The 27,940-nt window shown below is 34.4% G+C and overlaps 2 protein-coding genes across 2 annotated transcripts in view; one reads left to right on the forward strand and one right to left on the reverse strand.

The window, feature by feature from the left end:
* Positions 1-2,927: 2,927 nt before the first annotated feature.
* Positions 2,928-9,784, forward strand: LOC106674215. The gene is made up of 5 exons (XM_014406824.2): positions 2,928-3,349; positions 3,406-3,548; positions 8,012-8,187; positions 8,803-9,335; positions 9,429-9,784. Exons 1-4 carry the CDS (start codon positions 3,040-3,042, stop codon positions 9,266-9,268), a joined length of 1,095 nt encoding a protein of 364 aa, XP_014262310.1. The 5' UTR covers positions 2,928-3,039; the 3' UTR covers positions 9,269-9,335; positions 9,429-9,784.
* LOC106674217 overlaps positions 8,698-27,940 on the reverse strand; it is a 50,986-nt gene continuing 31,743 nt past the window's right edge. Inside the window, exons 2-4 of the mRNA XM_014406826.2 lie at positions 12,566-12,771; positions 12,343-12,502; positions 8,698-9,465 (exon numbers count right to left, since the gene is read on the reverse strand). Coding sequence (XP_014262312.1) covers positions 9,306-9,465; positions 12,343-12,502; positions 12,566-12,771 — 526 coding nt within the window. The 3' untranslated portion in view covers positions 8,698-9,305. The remainder of the gene's footprint in view (positions 9,466-12,342; positions 12,503-12,565; positions 12,772-27,940) is intronic.

Here is a 27,940-nt window from a genome sequence, read left to right on the forward strand (position 1 = left end):
TACCATCCGAGACGATCGAACTATAAGTCCTTCAAATTCTACAGTTTTCTATAATTTAATATGGTATTATTTTAAAGTTAATAATTAAAATTTAGAGCTTGAATTGAAAGAAAAAAGTAAAAATACCAAGAACACAGCGAAGAAGAGTGGTGTTCAAGAGAAGAGCAAGGAGGGCCAACAAACTGGTGGTAATTCCCAGTACCAATCTATACTGTTCAATATTTTTATAAATTGATATTTATTAATATTATTATATGTTTGTTGAACGGATTCGGTTTAATCTTCGATATCACGCAGTGGATCCCCTTTGTGAGTGTCGGTATTATTCCTCCATCTGTCTGGAATCTTAGCAAATAAACAAATTAACTTTAAAACAGAAGCCCCCGAGGAAAAATATACAGACCATCGATTCTAGGGCGAATATGATACCGAATATGATCGCAATCGCTCCGAGTATGGCCAAGCTGACAACAACGAACGCAATTATTTTAGTTTTCATAGTCCCGTCTGAGAACCTTTCTATCAAATAATCATCTAGCATCTTCCTGGAAAAATACAAAAATCTTGTTGGTTTTTTTGTGTTTTTTTCTAGTATTAGTCGTTTGAAGGCAAGTATTGGCGAGTCTCACGTACCGATGGTCGGACATCGCAGAGTATAAATGGTAATTACTTGCTTTGGAGGGCGTTTCAGACATATTTATAAAGAAATAATTGCTACTTCAGTGATATTGTTTGTCTAAAGGAACACATGTTTTCAACACGTGACAAATCTATATACATGTACAATTGTATACATAGATCATCTTTCAAACCTCCTAATTGCCCTTCTGGTTTAGTAACGTCAACTTTTGGGGTCATGCTGAATATTTTATGTTTAATTTTCTTAGTGGTATAAAAATCAATGTATACTAAATAAATACTAATAATATAAAATTCAAATAGGAGCTGATTTAGGCCTTACAACTAGACAACGAGAAATCGACCAAAGATGAAATGTAAATATTATAGGCAAATATGCTTGAATACAATGCCCAGACACAAAATATTATGACCCGGCAGGTAAAGTCATAAACTGACAAATTGAACAAATTAAAACTATATGTAAAATAAAAATAGGCGCAATTCATTCAACACATTTATAATGAACAAAACAGTTTACTTAGGATTAACATTCATCACTGTTGTCTTATCGCCTGGGACTTGATCCTGAGGAGGTTGATAAGATCAAAATTAATTTTCAAATTGACTTGTTTCCAGTTCCATATCACCGACATGAGCTCTTAGTACCTCATGGCATATGTTACATAACTCCCCAAAAAATTTTGTCAGGATATATGGACGCAACTGAAGGTTGAAATTTTAAAACTTAAGAATAATTTAAGAAGATAAATAATAGCGTGACTAAATGGACCAAGGTGATATTGGAAAACAAGAACGAATACTTCTTCTTTAAGCACTAGTGTCTTCGTAGTAATTCAAAATTATACATCATAGCCTGACAAAAAAAGCAACAGCGAGACTAGACGGACCAGTATGATTGAGGTCAACTCAGAATAAAAGTTTATTATTACTAACTATAAGATAACTTGCATAAATTGTATTGTTTTAAGCTGATTAAAGGTCAAGAGCGAAACTTAGCTGACCAGTTTGATCGGATTTCATCAAAGTGAACGAAAAAGAAAAGTTTATGGCAAAACATGAGTTAAATGTAAATGTAACTGAAGAAGTATAGTTGAATTGAAGATGGCTTTGTAGTAGCCTAGCAAAAAAGCAACAGCGAGACTAGGCGGACCAGTATTGTTAAGGTCGAATTAACTCAGAATAACATTTTATTTCTTGGAATAATAATACACTATAAGGTAACTTGCATAAATTGAGTTGATCTAAGTTGATTAAAGATCAACAGCGAAACTTTGCGAACCAGTTTCACCGGATTCCAACAAAGTGAACGAAAATCCAAAGATTATGGCAAAACAAGTTAAACGTAAATGTAAATGGAACTAAAGAAGTGTAATTGAATTGAAGATTGCTTTGTCGTAGCCTGACAAAAAAGCAACAGCGAGACAAGGCGGACCAGTCTTATTAAGGTAGAATTACCTCAGAATAAAATTTTATTTCTCGGAATAATAACAGTGTAAGGTAACTTGCATAAATTGAATTGTTCTAAGTTGATTGAAGATCAACAGCGAAACTTCGCGGACCAGTTTGATCGGGTTCCAACAAACTGAAGGAAAAATAAAGGATTATTAAACATAAGTAAAATGTAAATGTAAATGTAAATGAAGAAGTGTAGTTGAATTGAAGATGGCTTTGTAGTAGCCTAGCAAAAAAGCAACAGCGAGACTAGGCGGACCAGTATTATTAAGGTCGAATTAACTCAGAATAACATTTTATTTCTTGGAATAATAATAACACTCTAAGGTAACTTGCATAAACTTTATTGTTTTAAGTTGATTTAAAGTCAACAGCGGATTCCGGGTTCCAACAAACTGAAGAAAAAATAAAGGATTATTAAACATAAGTAAAATGTAAATGGAACTGAAGAAGCTTAGTTGAATTGCAAAAAAGCCTGAAAAAATATATCAATAAAATAAAAATGGGCCTAGACGGATACTTGTTTTATATACTTGATCAATCAAATTAGTAATAAAAGTTGTTTTTCTTAAATATTAGTTAAAGATGTTGCAAATTGATCAATAAACAACCTAGAGTAATTATACTGATGAAAAATGGTTTATATCAAAACTTGGCTGCCGATAACGGCGAGACTATGCGGACCCGTAACAAGGACGAACTTCGCTTAAAGGTTGACTGCTGAGGTTGATAGATTCAGTAGTATTTTATGAGATCCTTTATTTTATGATTATTACGTTGCCAATAGATATCGATATGGACTTATGGAGTACATCGAGATCCAGATTCCAGCATTCCAGGCATGGAGAAGGTTGAACGGGCTGTTATCCTTCTAATCACTTAGGCTAATCCTTTAGTTATTTTTGTGTATTGGATTATCAGAGGATTAAAGTGGGTCAGAACAGGATGGCCGAAGAGACGGAAAACCCGTCTGTAAACATCAGAGTCAAGCTGAGAAGCAACGCTGCCCAGGAGAGGATCAAGCGAAGACAAGAGCTTTTCGACATGCACAGGGACTTAAGTTCTAAGTTCCAACTGCAGAAAAGCTACGGGGAAAGCGACGTGGTCAAGGCGGCCGCTTGCATAGTGGGACATGGCAAGGACAAAGAAGACGCCTTCGCTGTGCTCAAAGCGGCATTCATCCAGGACGAATCGCTCATCGTCGCTTTCATGAAGATTGAAGGCGCTCTGCACTCCTTGGTCGGATACTTGCTAAGTGAGTTTCTTCTTGTATTATCATTTAAAACTTTATATTAAATGTAAGGATTTCAGGCAGAAACTCCTATGAACAATTGCTTGCGACGGAATGCTGCTGCAACCTTTCCCTAGGCGACGGCAAAACCTGCTACAAGCTGGCGAAGGCGGCAACCCCATACCTCATCACAATACTACAAGGTTGCAATTATAAACTGATGGTAAGAAGTCAACCATGCTATTATCATTTATAATCATCCATTGACAATCTTGAATGACAAGACACGACAAGAATTAATTAGCTCAACATTAAATAAAGCAAAAAAATTTAAATGTTAACGTAGAACAAAATAATGTACAATGAACAGCCAGCTCTTAGTAAGTTTAACTTGTGAGCAGGAATTGTGAGCTCACAAATAGTTTTATACATTACAAAAATAAACAAAAACCTATTTATACAAATTAGTGTTAACAGTATATGCACACCCTCAAGAAAAGTGCCACAGCTAAAAAAAAAGGAAATTTTACAGGAGAGACAGATGGAAGTTTACTTTTTTTACTTATATATTAAGTATGCACAATTAGGGTTGTTGGCAATAAAAAATATCATCATCTATCAATATTCTCTTTTGTTTGTCCAAGACTGCAAAAACAAAACTTTAAATATCCAGCTGAACTACACCTTTTTTAGTTGTGTCACTTTCCTTGCATATTTTAGCTCTCGGTATTTTAAGTTAGTTTGCTCTCTATTATTTTTTTATGGTAGAAACAGACAACATACAAATTTAACAAACAAGCATAAATATCCATGTAGTAAATTTTACTATTATTATGTATTTTGACCCAAATGCGATTTTCTCTTGGAACCAGGGATAATTAGTATTTAAAATTCAAAATTAATTATTGTTTTAATGGTTTTATTGATTTTTGTGGTGATCAGGGACCGTTAATTAATGAATTTTTGGAGATCGTGAGATCTGGTGGTAAGTTTCAGAAAAATATTTTCTTTGTCTGCCAACGTTTCGATCTTTATTGAGATCATCTTCAGGGCCTGGGATTTACAAACACTGTTTAAATTTAGCAAATACATTTAGGATGTGGGAAAAAGTGTATTTATACAATGAAAAAAAATTATATTCAATCAAAGTATTTCTACTCTCTCAAAGTGTTTGTTTTCTGCGTAATTGTGCCAATCTTGCGTGTCGTGTTGAGAGTGCCCATCTCAACACGAGACGCAAGAATGGCACACTTACGCAGAAAACAAACTCTGAGTGAGTTGAAATACTTTGATTGAATATAAAAAATATATTTTTTTGCATTGTATAAATTCACTTTTTTCCACATCCTACATGTATTTGTTAAATTTAAACAATGTTTGTAAATCCCAGGCCCTGAAGATGATCTCAATAAAGATCGAAACGTTGGCACGATAAAGAAAATGTTTTTCTGAAACCTACAACACACCAGACCGCTTCTCACGATTTCTGAATAATTTTAGTTTTATTGATTATTAAACAAAGTGTAATTAAAACATTCAAAAAATCGTTGAAACTAAAAATAATATAAAAGTTAAAAGGACAACATTGTTTAAAAAAAAACAATATTATAATTATGAATGTTATTAAAATAAAAGAAATGAAACTAAAATAATTCACAATCACTCTGGATGAGGTATGGTCTTTTGTTTTATAATAATCAATCTATTTATGCAAAATCTAAAAAAAAAAAAAAAAAAAAAAAAAAAAAAAAAAAAAAATAAAAAGGTTCTTGATTGGTCGTTTCCAACCATCTTTGTTATAAGCTTTTTTGACATTTTAGATGCATTATTGCATTTCAACATCTTAAGTGGTTAGTCTGTTTGTTATTTCGTACAAGTTGTTTTGCTTCATAATGCACCTTTTCAATGTTAGAAGTATCGATTACTTTTTCACTCATGAACACTCTAGATCAAGGTATGGTCTTTAAATAAGTCAAAAGCTTGGCAGTAACAACTGAATTTGGTTTTTTGTTCAAGACCATACTTTGATCCCAGATTGTTGTAAGAGAAAAAGTGATTGACACTTCTAACATTGCAAACTAAAATAATTCTAAAATTATTACTACTTTGCTTTCACAATGAAGAGAAAAACGCAGCATAAGAAATAGGAATGATGTTAGATTCAATTAAGGAAATGCAATCTTCTTTTTCACATAAAATATAATCATGGTAATTCAGTACTTACTAATATTAATTATTCAGTGTTATTTTTGCCCCAGATTGTTAGTAAAATCTGAAGCCAGAACTATCAGCATTATAGGTCATACTTTTCTCCTCATTGCCCGTTATCAAAGCTCAACGAGACAATCCAAATATCATTTTGCCCTCAAGTAGTTGCCAAAGAGGTAGAATTTGTAACCTGACAGGCTTCATTATCATTATAGATGGCAGTTTCCTTCTTGTCGGTTGTCAAAATATTTAGAATCAGTTTATCCACGTGATGTGAATGTCAATTTTTCAAATGTTATATCACCCAAAGCCATCCTTCACCACTGTCATCACACATTGGCCACTGTATGCCAATCACATAATGGCCATTGTAGGGCCATTAAATGTTTGCATAGTATACTGCAAGTGGTAAATTTTAGGCTTGAAACACACTGGATTGGTCAAAACACCTTGAGGCTGCTCTAGGCTATTTGAAGCAAACCAGGATGAAGGTTTAATACAGATTCAAGAGGAGATGAACCACATTGGCCAAGTCGAATGTTTTATTTGCTTTAGTCTGCTACAGGCACAATCAGTCATTGCCTGAGGTCATTTATAGCTTTTATAAAATTCATTATTATTCATGTGGCAAAAATGGTACAAACTGATTCTACTTAAATTTCTTCAGTGAATGATACTTTCTATTGTCACAGAAAAACATCAGGCATTTGCTTATTGCTCAGTTAGGATATTTACAAAAAATATCTTAAGTAATTTAGCTACATCTATTTTAAATACTTTATTATTTTTGGGGTTTGAATTACATACATTGTAAGTACTGTTCTATTAAACATTAAGTTCATTACAATTCTCTCGGATACACAGTGTTTTTGATGATTTGGTTCCCAGTTGGCATATACACCAACCAATCACTTGGTTTTCCTACACGGGAAGTACATATAATATTTTGTTACTTGCAATATCGCATCATAAACTTTTTTTTGTTCTTGAAGTAACTTTTAAATATTTTATTGTAATATATTTAATTCATTGATGTTGAAGTATTTTTTGCTTGTAATTCAGTATGAAATATGTCATTAGCTATTCATTTAGGTGATGTCGTTCCTAGTTGCGACAATTATTAACGATTATGAAAGATTTGTTTTTGTTCAAAATGCTTCATTATATTGTCTTGTGTAAATTGCAAGGTATAAACATCTTTTATGAAGTTGAGGCATTAAAGATCATGAAATCTTTAAATTTCTCCCATAATTCATTCCAATTTTATGGTGCACATATTGATATTTTGATTGCTACAAAGCATGTTAATTTGGATGAGCAGAAATTGTCGTATCAGGTAGTGAACTGTACCATTGTTCATCCTTTTCAGTTTAACACAATTTTTGTCATGCTTCTCTACATTAATTATTATTAAATTCATTAGATTTCGTGGTCTGATTGACCAAATAACATCTTTCAAATAATTAATCTTTATGTAAGGTATAGGTTGAGATTGCTATAATAATAGCTAAATATTTTAATAGCTCAAGTGGTAGAGCAGCTTGTAGCGCATTTAGCCGAAGGTCGTGGGTTCGAATCCCACTCGTGACGCTGACTTTTTAATCTCAACCAATAACTTACATAAAGATTAATTAATTGAAAGATGTTATTTGGTCAATCGGACCACGAAATCTAATGAATTTAATAATTTAAATGAAGTATACCTTCACTAAAGCTCTCTGTGGCCATTTCATTTGTCGCCGAGAATCAAATGGATTACATGACATTTGAAAAATGATAAAATTCAAAAGGTGGGGTTGAGATGGGAGGTTAGTGCCCGAGTGGATCGAAGTCACGATAGCTCAAGTGGTAGAGCAGCGGCGTATCTAGCCGAAGATCATGGGTTCGAATCCCGCTCGTGACATTGACTTTTTAATCTCAATCAATACCTTACGTAAAGATTAATTAATTGAAAGATTAAGTATTATTTCTTATTTTAATTTTTATGCAAAGATGATTGAGAAGAAAAATTAGTGTCACAAGTGGGACTCGAACCCATGACCTTCGTCTCAATTTGCCAGTGCTCTAACCGCTTGTGACCTCGATCCCCCGAGCTTCTCTTTATGTTGCACACAACCGGCTATCAACTTTTCTTAAATTTTGGAATATTGTTGGTCCACGAATGTTCACCAGTAATCCTAAACTGAATAAACGAGAAAACTCAGAGCATTTTTTTCCAATTCTGATGATTGGGCTTAGGATCTCAGGAGGCCATAGGCCTCTGACCTACACCACTGTTTCATCTACTGAAGATAGCAGTGAAGTACGTACCTTTGTATCAATGAAATTCAATCAGTAGTTTTTGTAAACAATCCTTGTATTAATAAGAAAAAACATGAAATTTTCAAACTGGTTCAGTAGTTTTTAGGGTTATCAATCACATAAGAAAATTGCTTTTATATACTTACCTAGGTAGATAATTTGTTAAAATATTTGTAGGATGTTGCAATCGAGACTTTGAGCAATTTGGCTGGCACTGGTGAAAAAACAAGCCGGCTTCTCTACTCCCAAGGAATTTTGGAAGCATTTCAAAGGACAATCAAATTTCCTGAGCTAGGCGAGCTAACAGCGAAAGCGCTCGTCATGCTAACAAAAAGCCTTAAAATGACTTTGAAGTAAGTGAATAAAATAAAACTAAAGCTCAGCATTGATTTATTTCTAGATTTTATTAAAAAAATTATAATTCAACATTTATTTATATATATAAGAATAAATCTGATTACCTAATTAATTTGTTCAATTGTGTACAATTTACTTATTTCCTCAAAATCACATTGGAATTGACTCATATTCACCAGTTTATTGATTGCTTTTAAGTATAAATATTTACAATAGAGTATAAAACAAGGAAAATATAAATTAATAAATAAAAATATTTACAAATATTTGAGCTCTGTGGGGTGATAAACATTTAGTTAGTTCAATTCTGTTTTGTTCAATTCATCCTGGTCTGCTTAACCATGATGTTTTGATCTGTCAGGTTTGTTTTGACATTTCGCCATCTTCAGTAGTGGATTTGCCAATTTGACCAAGTTTAACTCAAACCCACCATATTAGCTTGTGAAAATGTCGCAACACATCAGACTTATCAAACAGCAAAGGATCAAATAAAAGGATGATTGGAATAGGCTAAATTGTAAAATCTAATTGTTATAAAAAATTGTACAACATATTTACACTAATTAATCTTCAGAATTAACATTAAGGATAATTCTTTGTTTTGTTTGCAGGGATGATGAGGTTCTAGCAGTAGTAAATTCAGTGCATCCATATTTTGTGTCATCAGTCCACGTCCAATGGCTTTTATATCATTTATCTTCAGTAAAGTATATTATACCGAAACTCCTCGAGAAAGAGATCCCTGGAACGATAATCTACAATTTGGACAAACTGGAATCATTGTGTTCTAAGAATATAATGTCTGTGACTGCACAAGTCAGAACTTTAGGCAATTTAAGCATAGATGCTAACGGATATACCGCTAATGTTATACTCGACAATTGGGAGATAATGTTAAAGACGATGAGAATTTTTATGAACTCGAGTTACAAACACCTCTGCAAAGAACTGTTCTGGGTATTGGGCACCATGTTGAGACATGATTCTCCTGATGTACAGCAAAAGTTGATAACGAGGGCAAGGGACTTGCAGTGGCTGAATGTATATACGTTTCATTCCGCAGCCCCAAGGATATGATCTTGTTGAAGATGATGAATGATTTTGTGCCTTACAATCAGTATTTTCCTTGATCTAACACTTGCAGGTTTGGTACAGTGCCAGAAACGCATTGTATTTTGATTACGTTGAAGTAAATCTGGCCCATTAAATTTGCTATAGGTTGATTTTCTTTTTTCAGGCAACGCTTCAACTCTTGGTCGCATTTGCAGTGGGATCTGAAATCAAATTTAAGGGATTTTTTAGTTTATTTGTTTTTGTTTGAAAAATATCAGTAAGAAGCATGGCTGTTAAAAATATATATTTTTTCTTTTCTAAATTTTCTTTAAAAAAAATATATATATCATTTAAGCGTTTTATACTTGTACAATGAGAGATAACATTGCATCCAATATTTTAACTTTTATATTGTTTAGAGCAAAAATGTTTTTACTTTTTATTATCACCTCATCTTCTTGTGTCGATGTCAAAGTTTCATAAATTTGTTTTCCTGTGGGTGATGTGATCACAATTTAATATATATTTGTTCATAGTTCCTGTTTAGTTGTTTTATTGAATTATATTCGTTCAGATTATAAAAATTAATTAAGATTGTATTTTTATTTTTTTAGATAATGTTTTTCTTAAAAAGTGCCTTGTGTAAATATAATAAAACAAACCCTTGTTGAACGAGCACTGGAAAGGGCAATAAACGCAACCAAATCCCTGACGTATACACTAAGTAAAAAAGAAATTTTAAAATTCCTATGACAGAAGAAAGTCTAAAGAAGTGGGTAAATATACCTTGGGCAAAACTACCTGCTCTGGTCAAGTATATCCAAGTGAATCGCAAGGCTCCTGGTTTTTACCTTATTATATCCCAACTTCTCCCACAACTAACTCAAAAAGCCAATATATTCCTCAGATACTTTTACAATTGTATATTCCACACTATCCATTTTCCCTTACATTGGAAATATTCAAACATCATCCTCTTCCAGAAATCTGGCAAACCACTTTCCAAAGCATCATATCGTCCAATTAGTTTACTTCCCATCACATCCAATATATTTGAAAAACAAAAAAATACCCTCAAATACTATTGCCAAAATTAAACTCCTCTAACCTCTCGATTATCAATTTGGCTCTTTTTTCACCATTCCACAAGTGTTCCACTATGTAAACCATGTATCTTTCTCCCTTGAATGAAAAGAAAATTGTCTGGGAGCCGTTCTTGATGTTACACAATTGTGCCATACCTAATCATTTGCTCTTATCTAACATAGCAGTTCTTCTCTTCTCAATACTGCACTCTGGCCACAGGAGTACAACAGGGCAGTGTGCTGGGACCACTCCTCTATATCCTTTATACTGCAAGCATTCCCATTACACCTACTACCTCTGAACTCCCAATTGTGCAGTTGCTTCAGAGGACCTGCAGGGACATATCAGGTGTATAGCAGATTGGTGTAGAAAAAATGAAGATAAATGGAACCAAGAGGATCCATATTACTTTAGACTCCAAAGCAAATCTCTGACAATCTACTACAACAATGTTCCTATCTGAAAAAATTCGTTCGTTACTTTGGGTTCCACCAAATCTTATGCTTACCATGGAGTCAGCATACACGATTGAAATGACAAGTCCTAAACAGATGCTACAGTCTACTCTACAAACTTATAGAATGATAATCCAAGCTATTGACAAAAAACAAAAACTTAATCTACAAAAATTAAAGTGATTTGGACATCAGTATAGAACTTTGGGTAACCCCTTCCAATATCCAACGTCTCCAATCAGCATTCAGCCTAAAGTCCTCAGATTAATTATAAATGTTCCAAATTATGTCTACAATACTACCGTCCACAATGACCTTAAAATTCCATTTATCAAAAAATTTTCCACCATAATCTCTCATAACCTCAAAAGTTTTGCCCAAGCCTTTTTCAACAGAACCCATCCCTCCAACCCCATAAGGCGTTTTAAGAGGAAATGGCCCTGTGACCTCCTTTCTGAGGAGGAGACAGTGAAGTGGGAAAATAATATTGATTATTTGCTTCCCTCTATTTAAATAAGAAATACTTGTAAATATATATACTTCTGTCTGATAAAATTACATGTCAGAAATTGCAGATCTTAAGAAAATATAGAAAAAATCTGAACCAGCACTTGGTCCATCTACCCTCGCGGTTTTTTTATATTACTCAAACTTTGTGCCATCTTCAGTGAGGAATCTTTCTTTGAACATAATGAATGGTTCAACATCCATTCACTGATTTACAACAAATTTAAAACAAAAAATCTTACTAACATTTATACTTGAAATTTAGGATGGGCAGTGATCAGGATTGTCAGCAGTGAATTTACAATTTGCCAAGCTTTTGATCTATATTGATCTTCCTCAGGATTAAGATATAATTCTTTAAATTCACTAATTTCGTGGTCCGCTTGACCAATTAAATCATTACAATTAATTAATGTTTTTAGTTGAGATGAAAAAAAGTTAATGGCACGAGCGGGATTCGAACCCACGATCTTCGGCTAGATATGCCGCTGCTCTACCACTTGAGCTATCGTGACCTCGATCCACTTCCTATCTCAACCCCACCTTATGAGTTTTCCCTCCTTTTTTGCCATTTTTCATGAACTCATAAACTCATAAGGTAGGGTTGAGATAGGAAGTTGATATCCGAGTGGATCGAGGTCACGATAGCTCAAGTGGTAGAGCAGCGGCGTATCTAGCCGAAGATCGTGGGTTCGAATCCTGCTCGTGCCATTAACTTTTTTTCATCTCAACTAAAAACATTAAGATATAATGTTTATATATAAATTATAACAGACAAGTCATCGTAAATAGATAAGAGTATTTGTATGTTCTGTGTGAAGGAAGGGTGGTGTTTTGTTTAGTAATTATTCCTTAATTTTATAACTATTCAACCAGTTTTTATTCTTCAAAAGCTTTTGGGTTGGAGCATAGCCCCAAATATTATATATATATGATATCTGTATTTCTACTTTTTGAATTGTTTTTCATTTAAAAGTATAAGCACAAATACTTTTATTCATTGATTTTTTCCTTTTTTTCACACTTGGTTTTCTTTTTTCTTTCTCTTACTTGGTAATTGGCGATGTATTGTTGACTCCATATCTGAAAGAGTAGCCATGAACCTTCACTGGGCATATATCGTGTAGTCTGCAGCACTTGTCGATTTCGGATTGAGTACCGAGGTCAAAATAGTTTGCAGCTATGTCACCCGTACCACACCATTTCGTCCCTGAAAGCAGAATTAACATTCACGCATGCAAATATTTCTGTAGACATCCGTTTAAAAATTTACCGGGCAATATGAGTTGGAGCGATTGTTGATTTCTGTTCTGCGATACTGGCTGATCGGATTGCATATTGTTTATCCTTTGTGGCTTTACATCTGGGATTTTAGAACATCTTGACATCAAGTCCATCATTTGAGGGAATTTCAGCGTTATTGGTTTCCCAATCAAAGACCTTAGCTTGTTTAATTCCTGACGTTTTTGTCTAACATCTCTGTAAAATAAATAAATAAGATTATGTCTTACAAAAGTATCTCAGTAACATGGAAACTGAAATTATTTTAATTCTAAATTCTAATTTTAATTTAGAGTAATATTCCTTGAATATACTGTACCCAAATTTTTTAAACAATAACAAACTAAAAAAAAAAGTGATGTTACATGTCATTTTATAACAATGCTATACATTAAGAAAGTTTGACACTATTTACAGCAAATTGACAATGATAAGATAGAGAACAAAAATAATTAATGCAAGTATTGATTTAATTGAGAGTTATTAAATTTATCTATGAAATATATCTAAATCTATGATGAACTTATGGGTTGGCTTCCTATTATTGTTCTTATTGGCCTTTCTTGCAGGTTTTGGCTGTTGTTTTGAAATGATTAAGGGTGTCAGAGACTAATATAATCTAACATGGCTCATGAGATTTATTTATCTGGCGTGGATGGGACATGATCTATGTTTGGTTTCATAAATCATAGACTAATTGTAATTGTTTATCATCTAAATATTTTTGTAGAACATTATATTCAATGTTCAATTGAAATCTTAAGTTTCAATGTAGTAAATTTTTATATTAGCCAAGCTTGGAATTAATAATTTCAACGTTCTGATGAAGGGATATAATTCTCGAAAGCTTGATGAAGAGATTGAACTTTTTTTTTTTCAAATTGGCCTCATACTTAATTGTTTAGTAGAAAAGTGGGATATTACATTTGTCTAAATTTATGAACTTAAAGCACTAAGGTGTATAAATTAGATTTATGATCTTTGATCGTTCTTTTGGCCTTTCTCGCTGGTTTTTTCTGTCATTATGAACCTGATGATTATGAGATATAATCGAGCTAATCAGATTTATTTATCTGGCGTGGATGTGACATGATTTACATAAGCTCCTTGTTTACAACAATTAATAATAATGGTTTAAAACCCTTAAATTCACAAGTTTGATTTTATAAATTGTAGAGTAATATTCCTTGTATATCATTTATTTTTATAGAATATTAACAATCCACTGGTTGGATCCGGATTTCGCGCTCTAGAAGGCTCATTGTTAGGCTGAATAAAAATTTAGTGTTCAAGCATTTACGGGCTCAAAATCCAGATCATTGCGAAATAGTTGTGAGTAGAACCTTTGTTTTCATTCAATTAATTGATATGCTCAATCCACCTTAACTATTTCTGTGAGCAATTCTACTTTGCTGGAGTTAATAACAGAAAAATTAGAAGATTGTTTTCAAATAATTTGGATTAGACGAAAAACTACGACGCAGAACTAACAGTAAAATAAAACTGGTTTATTAAGAAACGAATGAATTATAGACATATCATTTGATATGTTGAAAAATACGTTGGGACATTTGAAAAAGCATGGGGGAAATTATAATTTGGTCGTTTCTGATCATTTCGGGCTGTTCAGGTCAAATCAGTCTGATCAGTTCGGATTTGTTTCAGCTTTTAACTATCATCAGTTTTTAATAATAATTTTGGTTAAAACCCTTGAAGACCAAAGAGCTGAAACAAAATGACAAAAAAACAGCTAGGCAGACCAAAATGATCTCATTGGAAAATGCAAAAACTTGTGAAAGTTTTCTACTTCGCCAACCGAAATGTGCCACATAAGGCAGACTTTTGGATTATCGGGAGTACACTGTGTACATACTAGTCAGTGAATGCATCCAAAATCTCCAAAACATGGGAAAACACAACAACCTGATGATATCTTGGGTGCCAGGGCACAGGGGAATTTTGGGTGACGAGGAAGCAGGCAGACTGGCCAGAGGAGGATCTGCAAGACCATACATAGGCCCCAAATCTATCCTTGGGATAACAAAAACTATCATAGAATCCTCCATCGCAGAATGGATCCAAGCAAAACAAAAGGAGAAGTGGATAAACTCTAGTGGTGCTAGACATAGTAAACTTATGATGAAACAGCGCTCACCAAGATTGGCAAAAACACTGCTGCAATTGGAGAGGGCAAAACTCAGAGGGGTGGTGGGACTACTAACCGGTCACTGGTATCTGAGAAAACATCTACACAACATGGGTATATACAGCGATGATCCCATTTGCAGATAATGTAATGAGGAGGAGGAGCCACTCATATCATCTTCGAATGCGAAGCAACAGCTCAATGCAGGTTTAACCTAACGTACGGAAAAGACTTAGGAAATCAAATTGCAGCAACAACAGTCAATGACCTGATACTTCTAAGAAGAAGGATTGAGTCTATTGACTGAACTAAGGAACTGGGAAGGTACAATAAGCCAGAAGGCTGCAGTGCCTGGGGAATACAAACCCCGCTTCCTAGTACCCTTTCCACCATACCATACCATACCATACACTGTATACATTTTTTTCCAGATTTGCAGTCATATAACAAAGTAGGTATTTTCTTGTGGCAAGCAAGATAAATCAAATAAGTTATCAGTAAAAGACAATTTTCGTTTCATTTAAAATCCTGCGATTTAAGTTGAAAGAAATAACCCGACCCTAATCTACCATGAAGTATTTGCCTTCCTTATTCTTTGAAGTCCTTTACCGCATTTTTGCCAATGTGTTATAACAATTGGGCAATTGTTTAAAAAGACCCCTTAAATTAAATTTAAAATTAAAGATAATAACGGCCAGAACTGAGGAATATCTTTCCCTATCTTAGCTAGGGTGAAAGGGAGTCACGGACCCGTCCTACAAGACGGGATTGTCTTATAAAGTTATAAACAGCCCCTTCTGGGAGGGGAAAAATAAGAAGAGGGTGAACCGGGAGCCGATATATTGAATCTTTAACCACCCTCAAAGGAGATTTGTCACGATAACGTTCTGCTTTGTCGCCGATCTTCGTTCCAGAAAATCAAAACAAAATGCATGTTTAACTTTAACAGATTGAATCGGCCTAATTTTGCAATGGATGATACAATATGGACAAATGATACAATATGAATATGTAATGTCAAAACAAAGAGTTTATTCAGTTTTTTAAACCAGGGGTAAAGTGTGATATCACCGAATAGGAATTTGGCTTGTAAGCGATGTGTCACAGATTTAGAAAGTGTGTGAGCTAAAGGATTAACCAATCTTACGAATTGTACATCTGTACATCCTTCTGGTCTGTCCAAGGTTCAAAGGTACATGATCATAGATCTATTTAGTAAATAGAATAAACAAAAAAACAGTTTTATAGAAATGATAAAGGTTGGGTGAGTTATCTTTAATAAAAAGTTGGATCTTACAGTTCGTTGTTTTCAACGATCCGGATTTCAAGCTTAAAGCTCATCATCAGGTTGTAAATCCTTCAACCTGATGATAGCTTTAAGCTTGAAAACCTGATCATAAAACAAATTGTGAATAACAAACAACTTTTCAAAAAGGATTAAAAACAGTTTTGTCTGCTAGACGCTTTTTAGCATTTGGCTTGAATGAAATTTGGTTAGTTCGGTTGTTTCTGACCATTCTCACTGTTTTAGCCTGTCAGACTCGTTTGTGCATCTGACAATCGGTGGTTAACTTGTTGGTTATTGCGTCTATTTCCCAATTTTTACTGGTTGTTATGCTTCATCGCCATCGATCTATTTATGTACAAAATAGATTTTTTAGTTTGTTCGTTTCTGACTTTATTTTCTTAACCAATCATCACTATTTTAGTCTGTCAGATGTTCGTAGTTAATCTGTTTGTTATTTCCTATATTTACTTTTTTTTGCATGTTGTTTTGCATTTTATCATGTTCAGTAGTAAACCTGCTTGTTATTTCGTCTATTTCGTTATTTACATATTGTTGAGTTCGATATTCATCGATCTGTAATGAGCAGTGCAGAAAAAAATGTAGTTTTGCTCGTTTCTGACCGCATTTATTATCCAATCCTAAAATTTTGTTATGTCCAGCACGATTTTGCAATTCACCATCATCAGTGGTTAACCGGCGTGTTATTTCGTCTAATTGTCTTTTTCGTGGGTTGTTATATATGTCATAATCATCGATCTGTAGATAGTAGTGTTGTAAGTTGAAGTGCAAATTAGAAAAATATTGTATTTTGGTCCTTTCTGATCATCTTTTTTAACCGAATCCTTGCTGTTTTGGTCTGCCAGACGTGTTTTTGCATAGTGCCATTATCAGTTGGTATAGTTCCTTGTCAGGTTGCTTTGCTTCATTTTTACTGATCTGTTTATGTACAAAGCAGAAAAAATTGTAGGTTGGTCGTTTCCGACCATCTTTGTTATCCAATTTTGTTTTTTTGGCATGTCAGATGCTTATTGCATTTCAGCATCTTCAGTGGTTAACCTGTTTGTTCGTATAGGCTGTTATGTTTCATAATTCACCTTTTCAATGCTAGAATATTCGACCTCTTTTTCACTCATGAATACTCTGGATTAAGATATGACCTTGAAAAAAAAATCAGTTGCTGCGAAGCTTTCGACCTATTTTAAGGTCATCATCAGGGCAAAACAATCTTAAATATGTCTACAAATTGACATATTTAATTTTTTTTCAGGCGATTTCACTCTTCCTTGAAGACTCTTTGCTAAGGACTGTAATAGTATAACAGGCAGCACTGTTATAGTGTCAACCTGTCAGGGGTCTTCAAGGTCTTCGCCCATAAAAAAAGTCAATCTGTAGACATATTTAAGATTGTTTTGCCCTGATGATGACCTTAAAATAGGTTGAAAGTTTGGTAGTAACAACTGAGTTTGCATTTTTCTTCAAGACCTTCTTGATCTAGAGTATCCATATTTTCCTGTTGAAGATGGTGAAATGCCGAAAACCTTCTGACTGAGTAAACCACAATTATCGAAAACGCTCAAGCTCCGTAAATCACCTCGTTGTCTTCACAACAATATAATAACTCAGTGAACATTTCCTTATGACAAATTCTACCAGAAATTCTTTTAATAAAACAATGAGGCAAGGAAGTTTAAATATCCCGGACCTTTGTATTGTTCCATACATATATCTCGATTTACAACAGAACTATCCCTATTGTTCGGAGAAAGCAAACTATTGTTACTAACTAATGAATACATTTACCTGACGGTCATTGGGCACTTCAATATAAATGCATTGTTATTAACCGTCTGGAGCTTACACTCATAAATATTATAGTGTCGAACTATCGGATAAACAGAATCGTTTGTATTGTTCAGTTAAAACAGACCATGGTTATTAAATATTGATAACGTTGGCCTAGGGATATCCATAACTATTCGCCAGCACCATACAATAGTTGCTTTATTGTTGATGTTCGACGATCATATTTGTCAAACTGGCCAATTTATCAAACTTAGAGGGCCGTGTCTCGTCGTTTCCTCGTCCCATTTCAATGAAAACTTAATTATGCATTTGGAATTTTTTAAAGTATGACATACGATCTATTTTTAGATTCATATTTACATTTGTGTTGAATGTACATACATATTGAACAGTTTTTTTTCTTGTTTTCTCTTTCTTTCTCTCTTTCCCTAAGTTTCACGTCGCGAAGACCAATTACGATCGATGTTAATTGATCATGTAATCTATAACCTTATAACTTCACGGATGGGGTCAAAAATGTAACACATGTTGTATGTGCACTATACGACTCAAACTAGTGAGCAAGCCAATTTTTCAATGCGATTAAAATGTTCAATGATGGAAAATCTCCTGTGTTGCTTAACAGCAAACATACAGCTTTAATATAGGTAGTAAAAGGTAAGGACGATTACAGTGTGTCGTACGATAGGAATGATGCTAAACCATCAAGGTTATGTCACTGTCAGTTACTTAGCCAGGAACACACTTACCCGATGCTACGCCATGCGACGCTACCCGACGCAAATCCAAACTCCGATTTTCCTTTAGGTTGCATTACCCCCGTGCACATCTACCCGATGCTATGCCACGCTAGCCTACCCGACACTGCGATCCCCACTGCCCAGATTTTCGTCGGGTGCATCCGAATAGGACACTCATATTTTTTGTAGTTTATTTCAAACTAAATACATGTAATTTTGTCGTTATATTAATTACATATTATTTTAATGTAAACCAAATTAAACGAGATCAAAAATTCATAAGTTTTTATAAACATTGTTTAATTATGATGGTTAGGAGTAACTTTACTTGAAACAATTAAGTTTAACAAACAATTTATTAGATGGTCGTGCTCATAAAATTTAACTAACAATTTATTACAAGGTTTTGCTCAAAATAGTGCATTCAGAACAAAAGATGCGTTGCGATTGTGAAAGTGATTATTGTGATAAACGCTGTGGACTGTACGCGACGTGTGCTTGCGTCGGATAGATGTGCACACCCTACCAAGGCAAGGCGTCGGGTAGCGTCGCATGGCGTAGCATCGGGTGTGTTCCCGGCTTAACATCGATGGTTGGTCTTCACGACGTGAAACTTAGAGAAAGAGAGAAAGAAAGAGAAAAAAAGGAGAAAAAACCTTACGGTTTTTGGAAATTATGCCAAAGATACATAAATTAAACCAGGGACGCAAGAATATAAAACTTATTTGGGTCACAGCCAAAATATTACATGAAAAGTTTGATAAATTGGTCAAAGAAACGAATATTAACGGCCGAGACTAGATGTCCTTATAAAGAAATTCTGCGATTTCTGTTAATGAAATATTTAAAGAAAAAAAAAACGAATTTATCTCCTAAAAGAAAGGATTCAAAAGATCAAACCAATAAAAATGCTTTGAAAAACTGTTTATTCAGAATCGATTAAATCATCTTCGCCAATATGTGTAATGATCGATTTCTTTATTTTAAAAACACTGGTTCTTTTCACAGTTCGATATTCATCCTTTACCTTAGTCCTCATGCCTATCCACCTAACTTCATCCCTATGTCCATAAAACAAACTCTAGAAACCTTAATTAATACTGTGGATTATAGATTGGTACGATATTCGTACATACCTCGAAAATTCTAATGACCTCAATGTTTCTTTAAAACCATGGAAGAACTCGACAAGGCCATGAACATCTTTACCGCTGTGACAAAGCAAGCATAATCTGAACCTTTCCTACCACACATTGTGAACCTTCTATCTTTAAAAGGCCGAAACAGAGCCTCATGGCAAAGGTCAGGGCATCCGACCACGACGCCTCAGATTATCCCAACTTGTAAACTAATAATTACAAATCCATCAACAAGACCTTCAATTCCTACCCATCAAGCTTAACATCCTTCGATAGATCCTTGTGGTTAGCCACGAGAGCAATCCAAAAACACCAGATTCTGTCATGACTCCACCGCCGAGACGACTGGTCATGGGCCGTGACCGATCTTAACAAAGCCTGCTCTTTTGCCCAGTACTTACTATCCCGGCACTACATAAAAGATAAAGGTGTGGGGTGTATGTTGCTTAATCTTTTTTTGAAAAGTTAGACCTTATAGTTCGTTCTTTTCAACGACCGGAATTCAAGCTTAAAGTTAATCATCAGGCTGGTGGATTTACAACTTGTAAGAGTACTATTGTACTCTTCCAATCTTACAATTCATGTCGAGAGACGTGGTTCAAATCCTTCAAACCGATGATGAGCTTTAAGTTTGAAATCTGCATCGTTGAAAACAACCAACTGTGAGTCAGCTCCAAATTTCCCGACACTATTACTTATAATGAAGATGTCCATGACTTCTTAACATCCCGCGCAAAGCAGTCTCTCTATTAGAGGTTAACTATACCTTGACTCAGATGGCGAAAACCAAAACTCCTGGATTTGACCTCATCACATCTCGAATCCTCCGTGAATTACCAAAAAAGCCATCATCCAACTCACATATTTTTACAGCAATATATTAACCGCATTTGAAATGGTCTGGTATGGTATGGTAGAAAGGATACTAGGAAGCGGGGTTTGTATTCCCCAGGCACTGCAGCCTTCTGGCTTATTGTACCTTCCTAGTTCCTTAGTTCAGTCAATAGACTCAATCCTTCTTCTTAGAAGTATCAGGTCATTGACTGTTGTTGCTGCAATTTGATTCCCTAAGTCTTTTCCATACGTTAGGTTAAACCTCCATTGAGCTGTTGCTTCGCATTCGAAGATGTTATGAGTGGCTGTTTCTTCCTCCTCATTACATAATCTGCAGATGGGATCATCGCTGTATATACCCATGTTGTGTAGATGTTTTCTCAGATACCAGTGAGCAGTTAGTAGGCCCACCACTCCTCTGAGTTTTGCCCTCTCCAAATGCAGCAGTGTTTTTGCCAATCTTGGTGAGGGTTGTTTCATCATACGTTTACTGTGTCTAGCACCGCTAGAGTTTATCCATTTCTCCTTTTGTTTTGCTTGGATCCATTCTGCGATGGAGGATTCTATATTTGTTTTTGTTATCCCAAGGATAGGTTCGGGGCCTATGTATGGTCTTGCAGATCCTCCTCTAGTAATGCCAAGTGCGTGAATGTAATTCATTAGAGTGAAAGTAGAGACCCAGAGGAATATCTAGTACTCTAGGGCATTGTGAATACCGCATATCTAAAGTGGTCGAAGTAAAGTCTTGTACAAAGTTAGTTGATTTTTGACGGACAAAATAGATTTCGGTCTTAAAAGTCTCTGCAGTTGGCTAAGTCTTCTTTTAAGGATATCTGCTGTCTGGATATCTGGAGTCCTAAGTATCTGACTTGAGTGAAAGTCGCTAGCTCCTTGTTGCTGATGTACTCATATGTCCATTTTTGCATCAGTCTTTGAAAAACTAAAGAACTTCCTGGATAGATTTCGGGCTAGAAGACAAAATCACCCGAGTAGATGGTAATTATGGTGTTGGGATGAATAGGAACGTCAGCTGTATAATTGGCTCTCTTGTGGGACGCCGGCTACTATCAGCCTGATGTATGAGCAATCGTTCCGCACCTCGCTTTTAAGCAGGGATCCGTTGAATAGGATTCCAGTATATGGTAATAAGGTATGGGTAGGAAGCGTTTAATTTTAATAAGGATCTGGGTACCAGACCATTTCAAATACGATTAGTATATTGCTGTAAAAATATGTGAGTTGGATGATGGCTTTTGGCTTGGCTCGAATTCACGGAGGATTCGAGATATGATGAGGTGCAGGCTAAGGAACTAGGAAGGTACAATAAGCCTGGGGAATACAGCTCAGGGAATCAAGCTGCAGTGCCTGGGGAATACAACCCCGCTTCCTTGTATCCTTTCCACCATACCATACTGGGCATTACACTACCCTAGAATATTCGGTATTACCCGGGGTCGTTACTTTGAATCAATTATATTCAATCAATTATGTTCACACACCAGGCTTGATTCACACGGTCTCAGAATATTCGATATTGTAATTTTGTCTTCTGGTCCGAATTCAATTTAAGCAACATTCAACATTCAAGAACGTTTTGAGATTATCAAAAAACTTGTGTAAAAAGTGGAGAACAAGATTAAATGAGGCAAAAGTACACAATGTACATTAAAAATTCAGTCTTGCCCTCCAGTGTACATCAAAACAGGGAACTACCATCTTCCATTCAAGTCTGATAGTTAGGACTTACAGCATGAATCCTCGCACAAGACAAATTCATAAGACACTTTACGAAGACAGGATGGGCAGGCCACAAGTAAAATATTTTAAAAAATAAATGTTTTATTTAGCTCATAACATTTAGTTGTCTGATTGACCAAATTACGTTTTCAATTAACTAACATTTTTATGTAAGGTTTTTTAAGGCTGCTGTACCACATGAGCTATCATGACTTCGAACCACTCGGACACCATTTCACTCCTCATCTCACCTACAACTTTCGAATTTTCCAAGCTTTTTGCAATTTTTCAAATGTCCTGTAATCAGGACTCGATTCTCGGCGACATATGAAGTGGCCACGAGGCTGTTAATAAAGTTATACTTGTTTTACTTATTAAATCTATTATATTCAGTGGCGTATTGATGAAATTCAATTAATTAACACATCTAATTGAACAATTAATTAACACACAATTCAATTAATTCTCTCCTTAAATTAATTAACATTTTTATGTAATGTTATGGTTGAAATGAAAAGTTTATGGGATTCGAACTTACGACCTTCGGCTTTAGCGTTTTATTTACTCGATTAGGTTTCGTGGTCCGATTGACCAAATAAATTCTTGTCAATTAATTAATCTTTAAATAAAGTATTAGTTGAGATAAAAAAGTCAGTGTGACGAGCGGGATTCGAACCCACGACCTTCCGCTAAATACGCCCCTGCTTTACTTGAGCACCGTGACTTCGATCCACTCGGGCACTAACTTCCCATTTCAACCCCACCTTTTTGAATTTTCCCTCCTTTTTGCCATTTTTTCAGATAGGTGGGGTTGAAATGGGAAGGTTAGTGTCCGAGTGGATCGAAGTCAGGATAGTTCAAGTGGTAGAGCACCCTTAAAAAAACCTTACATAAAAATGTTAATTATTAAAACATATTAGTAAGAATTTTTATTGAGATTTTAGAAATGGTCTTTGTACTCGTTATTTTACGGTAAATAAAAGCCATTAAAGCATTTTTATACGCGTTATTCCATGTTAATGTCTATGTTGCAATAATTGTTCGGTTAGTAGGAAATTAAAAAAATTAAAATTAACAATAAATTAAAATTAATTAAAACGAAAAATTATTCGTGAGTTTAAAAGATAATTGAAGTTATAATAAATTATTTCAATTAATTAATCTTTATGTAAGGCATTGGTTGAAATGAAAAAGCTAGTGTCAACAGCGGGATTTGAACCCTCGACCTTCGGCTACATACGCCGCTGCTCTACCACTTGAGCTATCGTGACTTCTATCCACTCGGACACCAACTCTCCATCTCAATCTCACCTTTTGAATGAAGCGGCGTATTTAGCCGAAGGTCGTGGGTTCGAATCCCGCTCGTGACACTGACTTTTTTATCTTAACCAATATTTTATTTAAAGATTAATTAATTGAAAAGGTTTTATTTAGTCTTGAATGGTACTTTTTGATTGAAAACCTTGATAAAATTTAAAATCCTAACGTCTAAAATGGCTTACTTTAGACTGAGGTCGTTAAAATTAATTTGTCATGAGAAAACGTACAAACAAGGGCTACAACCTTTTTATTGACCGTACAATTGCTGTCTTGCATAATATTTCTTGTGTTCAAGTAAACAAATGATTTACATATCCGTTTATCAACAATAACGAACGGATGTAAATACAGGCTGCTTATCAAACGAGAGGCAATAGCTATTTCCCCCCCCCCTTTTTTGTTAAGAACAAACAAATTGATCTCAACACACCTTGTTTTTGTTACGTACAGCAAATATATAACAACGAAATATTCACCTCTTTTTAGCCGTCAACCTAATAATTAAAGCGCAGAAAACAACCGGCTTTCCTTAGGAATGGCATCTTTCCAAGATACTTGGAGAAATTAGAAGGCAAAGTGGATTCCCGAACAGGGGATTTTCGTAATGACTAATAATGATTTTTTTTCAAATGTAATTTCAGTTGATAAAATATACAAAGCGTTCAGTTGTTTTGTTTAACATCATGAATCACTCGGGCGTGCGTAAATTTTGATCATGTTATCAATTTGTCGGACATTCCTGTACGCTTACTCTACTTGAATGAGTATCTCATTTAAATACAAATATTGAATGAAAAGGTGAATAATATCATAATCAACTGGGAAAGTTAAAAAACCTTTTAAATATTAAACAAACATCAAACATAGATAAACTATAAAAATGGCCTCGGTTAATTTGGCATGGGTTACGGGACGATCCCCAGTCCGACTGTTTTCATTCATTCAAAGTATGGTCTTGCTAATGAATTTTTAACTTTCTGGAGAAAAGGATAATTATAAAAGGCTAGCGGATTTAAAGGGGTTTTTCTCAAACGCTCGCCACTCGGATTTTATATGTGTTTTCCATTTGGTGATAGCGGTCCTTCAGTCTTTTTGCTTTTTGTTGTTGAATTGGTTATTACGGATGGGGTTTTTCCTTTTTAAATCAACGTGAACTCATCCTTTTTTTGTTGGTTCGGTGTGTTTTCTGTTTATTGTTTTCCTTTGTGACGTTGTGACCGACGCTTTCCTCCCTGCGTTTAATGCTTTTCATTCATCTTTAAACAATTGTATGCGGCGTTAGTTTTTTTTAAATATCTTTCGGATTAGATATTATCACTTGTAATCGTTACGGTTTATTTTGGTCTGCCTTTCTTGTTCGTATTGGTTGACGGACGTCTGTGGACACGTTTCGGCATTGCGCCATTGTCGGGGTTTCTTGTATTTTAGTTTTGTAAAAGCATCAACGCAAAATATGAAAATTTCCCGGTTTTCCGACTATTAAAAGACCGTTCTTTTAAGCATATTTTGTTATTTAAACTTGGATTTAGCAGTCTGTTTTAAAATGTAAGTTGTAAAAATGTTCCTTGCACAGTTTTTAAGTTTTACGTGGACTTTATAAAAGTAGACTTAAATAGCGTTTATTTAGAGAAAATTTATAAATTGGTCGTTATCGATTTGGTCTGTCAGATATGTTTCGGTATTTGCCTTCATTGTGTCTGATACTTTGTATTTTTAAAAGCTTCAACGTAAAACATGAAAATTACGTGTTTTTTTCAGTTCAAAAGCAGACTCTATTTTGCTTTAAGCTTGGCCTTTGAATAGCAAGCAAAAAGATTTTTGAAATAATTTTAGCCTAAAATGTTTGAACATGGTTTGTCTAAAACTAAGCTTAGCGGTTTGTTTTTCGAGGTAATGTGTGGTGATTAGTGACCGTTAATCGATAATTATTCAGAAATCGTGAGATGCGGCTGGTGTGATGCAGGTTTCAGAAAAACATTTCCTTTATCGTGCCAACGTTTCGATCTTTATTGAGATCATCTTCAGGGCTCAAAGTGTTTGTCTTCTGTGTAATTGTGCCATTCTTGCGTGTCGTGTCGAGATTGGCACTCATTATTATGGTTATTAAATTGGTAATTATTCTAAATAAACTTACGAGGTAAGTTTTTATAAGCATGGTTTTTAAATTTTACGTAAGCTTCTATTCATAAAATTAGCCGTAAATAGCCAAAGATTATTTATAATAAGGTCGTTACCGATCATACTTGTCTACCTATTCTCAATGTTTTGATCTGTCAGATGCGTACTTTGCCATCTTCAGTGTGTTTTGTACTTACTGAACAGACACTATTACTAACTATGACTTTCACAAACATTCATTAATAATAATTTAGGTTTATATTAATTTTAACCGCTATAATGTATTTGGTAGCCTGCTTATAGATAGAATTCAGATTTTAATTTGTTAATTAAAGAAATAATTTCTCCAAAATAAAATTCTTAAAGAAAATTACATTTTTTAGTTCAAAAGGTGGTCTGTTTTGTATACAGTGGAGATTTTCTGTGGCCTGCGGGGTGATGATCATGTGATTTGGTCAACCTGGTTTGCCTATCCTCGCTTTGTTGGTCGGTGTTCGACAACTCCCACTTCTTTAGTGTGTCTGTACAATAAGTATAAAGTTCAAGAGACACCGAAAAGGCCAAAATCCGTCTAAAAGGCCAACCAACGAAGGATAGGCTACCAGGTTGATGAGTAACTATCAAATTTTAGGTTTTTCACCCTGCAGACATGGAAAAATCTCCCAATTCCTTTTTTCCCAGAGTTACATGTCCATTAGCGTTTTATAGAGATAATTTCAATTTAAATTAGTTATAAATTTATCGATTTTTCTTATATCTTACATTTATTTAAAATAAATTAATATTCATAATACATATTAATTTTTAATTAAAGTTTATATTAATCCAGCTATTTTTCATATTTGGCATTGTCAGATTGAGAATTTGCAAAATAAGTTTTTTTATAATATTTATTATACATATGATTATATTTAATTTTTATTTATTATATATATATTCCAAGCTAATGCGTCCACCCCATTTTTTTTCTTTGCTGTTCTAGATAGGAAAAAAGTATGAATTGAGACTCCCCATCATGTAGTTTGTTCATGTATGGTCGATTTTTTTTTCGACCTCGATTCGACATAAATTGAATTCAAATACTTACTTTTAAACGAGAACCCCCATTTTTCACATTTTTTAAAACTAGATATTTTGAGGAGAAAAATGAGCACTGAGTTATTAAAATCGGTCCATTAGAACCGGAGATATGATTTTTTTGAAAATAGCCGGAATGCTGTTCTAGTGCGTTAGGTCGAACCACTTTATTTTTCCTTCTACTTTTTTTTCTTTGAAGAGCAGTGGAAAATCAAAAAGTGGGGAGAAAAACCTGAAAGCTTACTAAATTTCCTGCCAAATCCGACAAATTTCGTATTTTGTATAGTTTTTTCTCCTTGATTAATTGACTTGATCTTACCCAAGACTCATTCACCGAAATACCTTGGTTACAGTTCAAATCCCACCTCCTTTTTCAACCGGGTTAGGACCAGGCACAGCGGAGTTAACAATTAATCATTACTGCTGCTATCTGGGAATCAAAAGGTTAAATAGCAAATCAAAGGTATGTAGGAACTAACGCTGTTTATTTTTCGTTTCCGGACTCTTGTTCAGACAAGTCTTTCTCATCTGAGTGACGCTCAGCGATGAAAATGTTTTGAATGCATTATTGTGTGGAATTAGTTTAGGTGTTTTCCTCTCGTTTGTTCGCCATACCACAACAGGTGTTCTCGCGTCAACGGAAAATTCGTATGGTTGAAATGTTCATTGAGTGCGCCGTAGTTTCACAAGAGCTTTGCAACAACATCGAGATCGTTTTCCACAGCAAAGTAAAACATTCATACTTTTTTCCTATCTAGAACCGCAAAGAAAAAAATGGGGTGAGTGCATTAGCTTGGGCACCGTTATTTGTTTATTTATTATCAATTTCCATTAAGGTGAATAAAGAGTAGCACTTGGTCTGAGGACATTTATGTGGAGTCTGGCAATATACCACTGTACACATACAAAGAAAATTGTAATAAACTAACAACTATTTTTCATATTTGTTTCAACATTGATAGCTTGAGAATTGGTAAAATAAGTTTTATTTTATAGTACTTCTTTTTCTAATAATTAGTTATGCACTTAATTTAAAAAATAAAAATTATTTTAGTTTTATATTTTTTTAAATTAGTTTATGTTATTTATAATTAGTTATGTACTTAATTAAAAAAATTTAAAACTGAAATAATAGGTTTACATATGATCATATTTACTTTTTATA

This window comes from Cimex lectularius, unplaced genomic scaffold, assembly GCF_000648675.2.
Source record: "Cimex lectularius strain Harlan isolate CLEC.00 unplaced genomic scaffold, Clec_2.1 scaffold63, whole genome shotgun sequence".
In the NCBI taxonomy this organism is placed as follows: Eukaryota; Metazoa; Arthropoda; class Insecta; order Hemiptera; family Cimicidae; genus Cimex; species Cimex lectularius.

Excerpts from the sequence above, each read along its gene's own strand:
- LOC106674215 (XM_014406824.2), top strand. The coding sequence starts at position 3,040 with ATGGCCGAAGAGACGGAAAACCCGTCTGTAAACATCAGAGTCAAGCTG. Across the intron at positions 3,549-8,011 it reads GTTGCAATTATAAACTGATG|GATGTTGCAATCGAGACTTT; the intron begins GTAAGAAGTCAA and ends AAATATTTGTAG. Across the intron at positions 8,188-8,802 it reads AGCCTTAAAATGACTTTGAA|GGATGATGAGGTTCTAGCAG; the intron begins GTAAGTGAATAA and ends TTTTGTTTGCAG.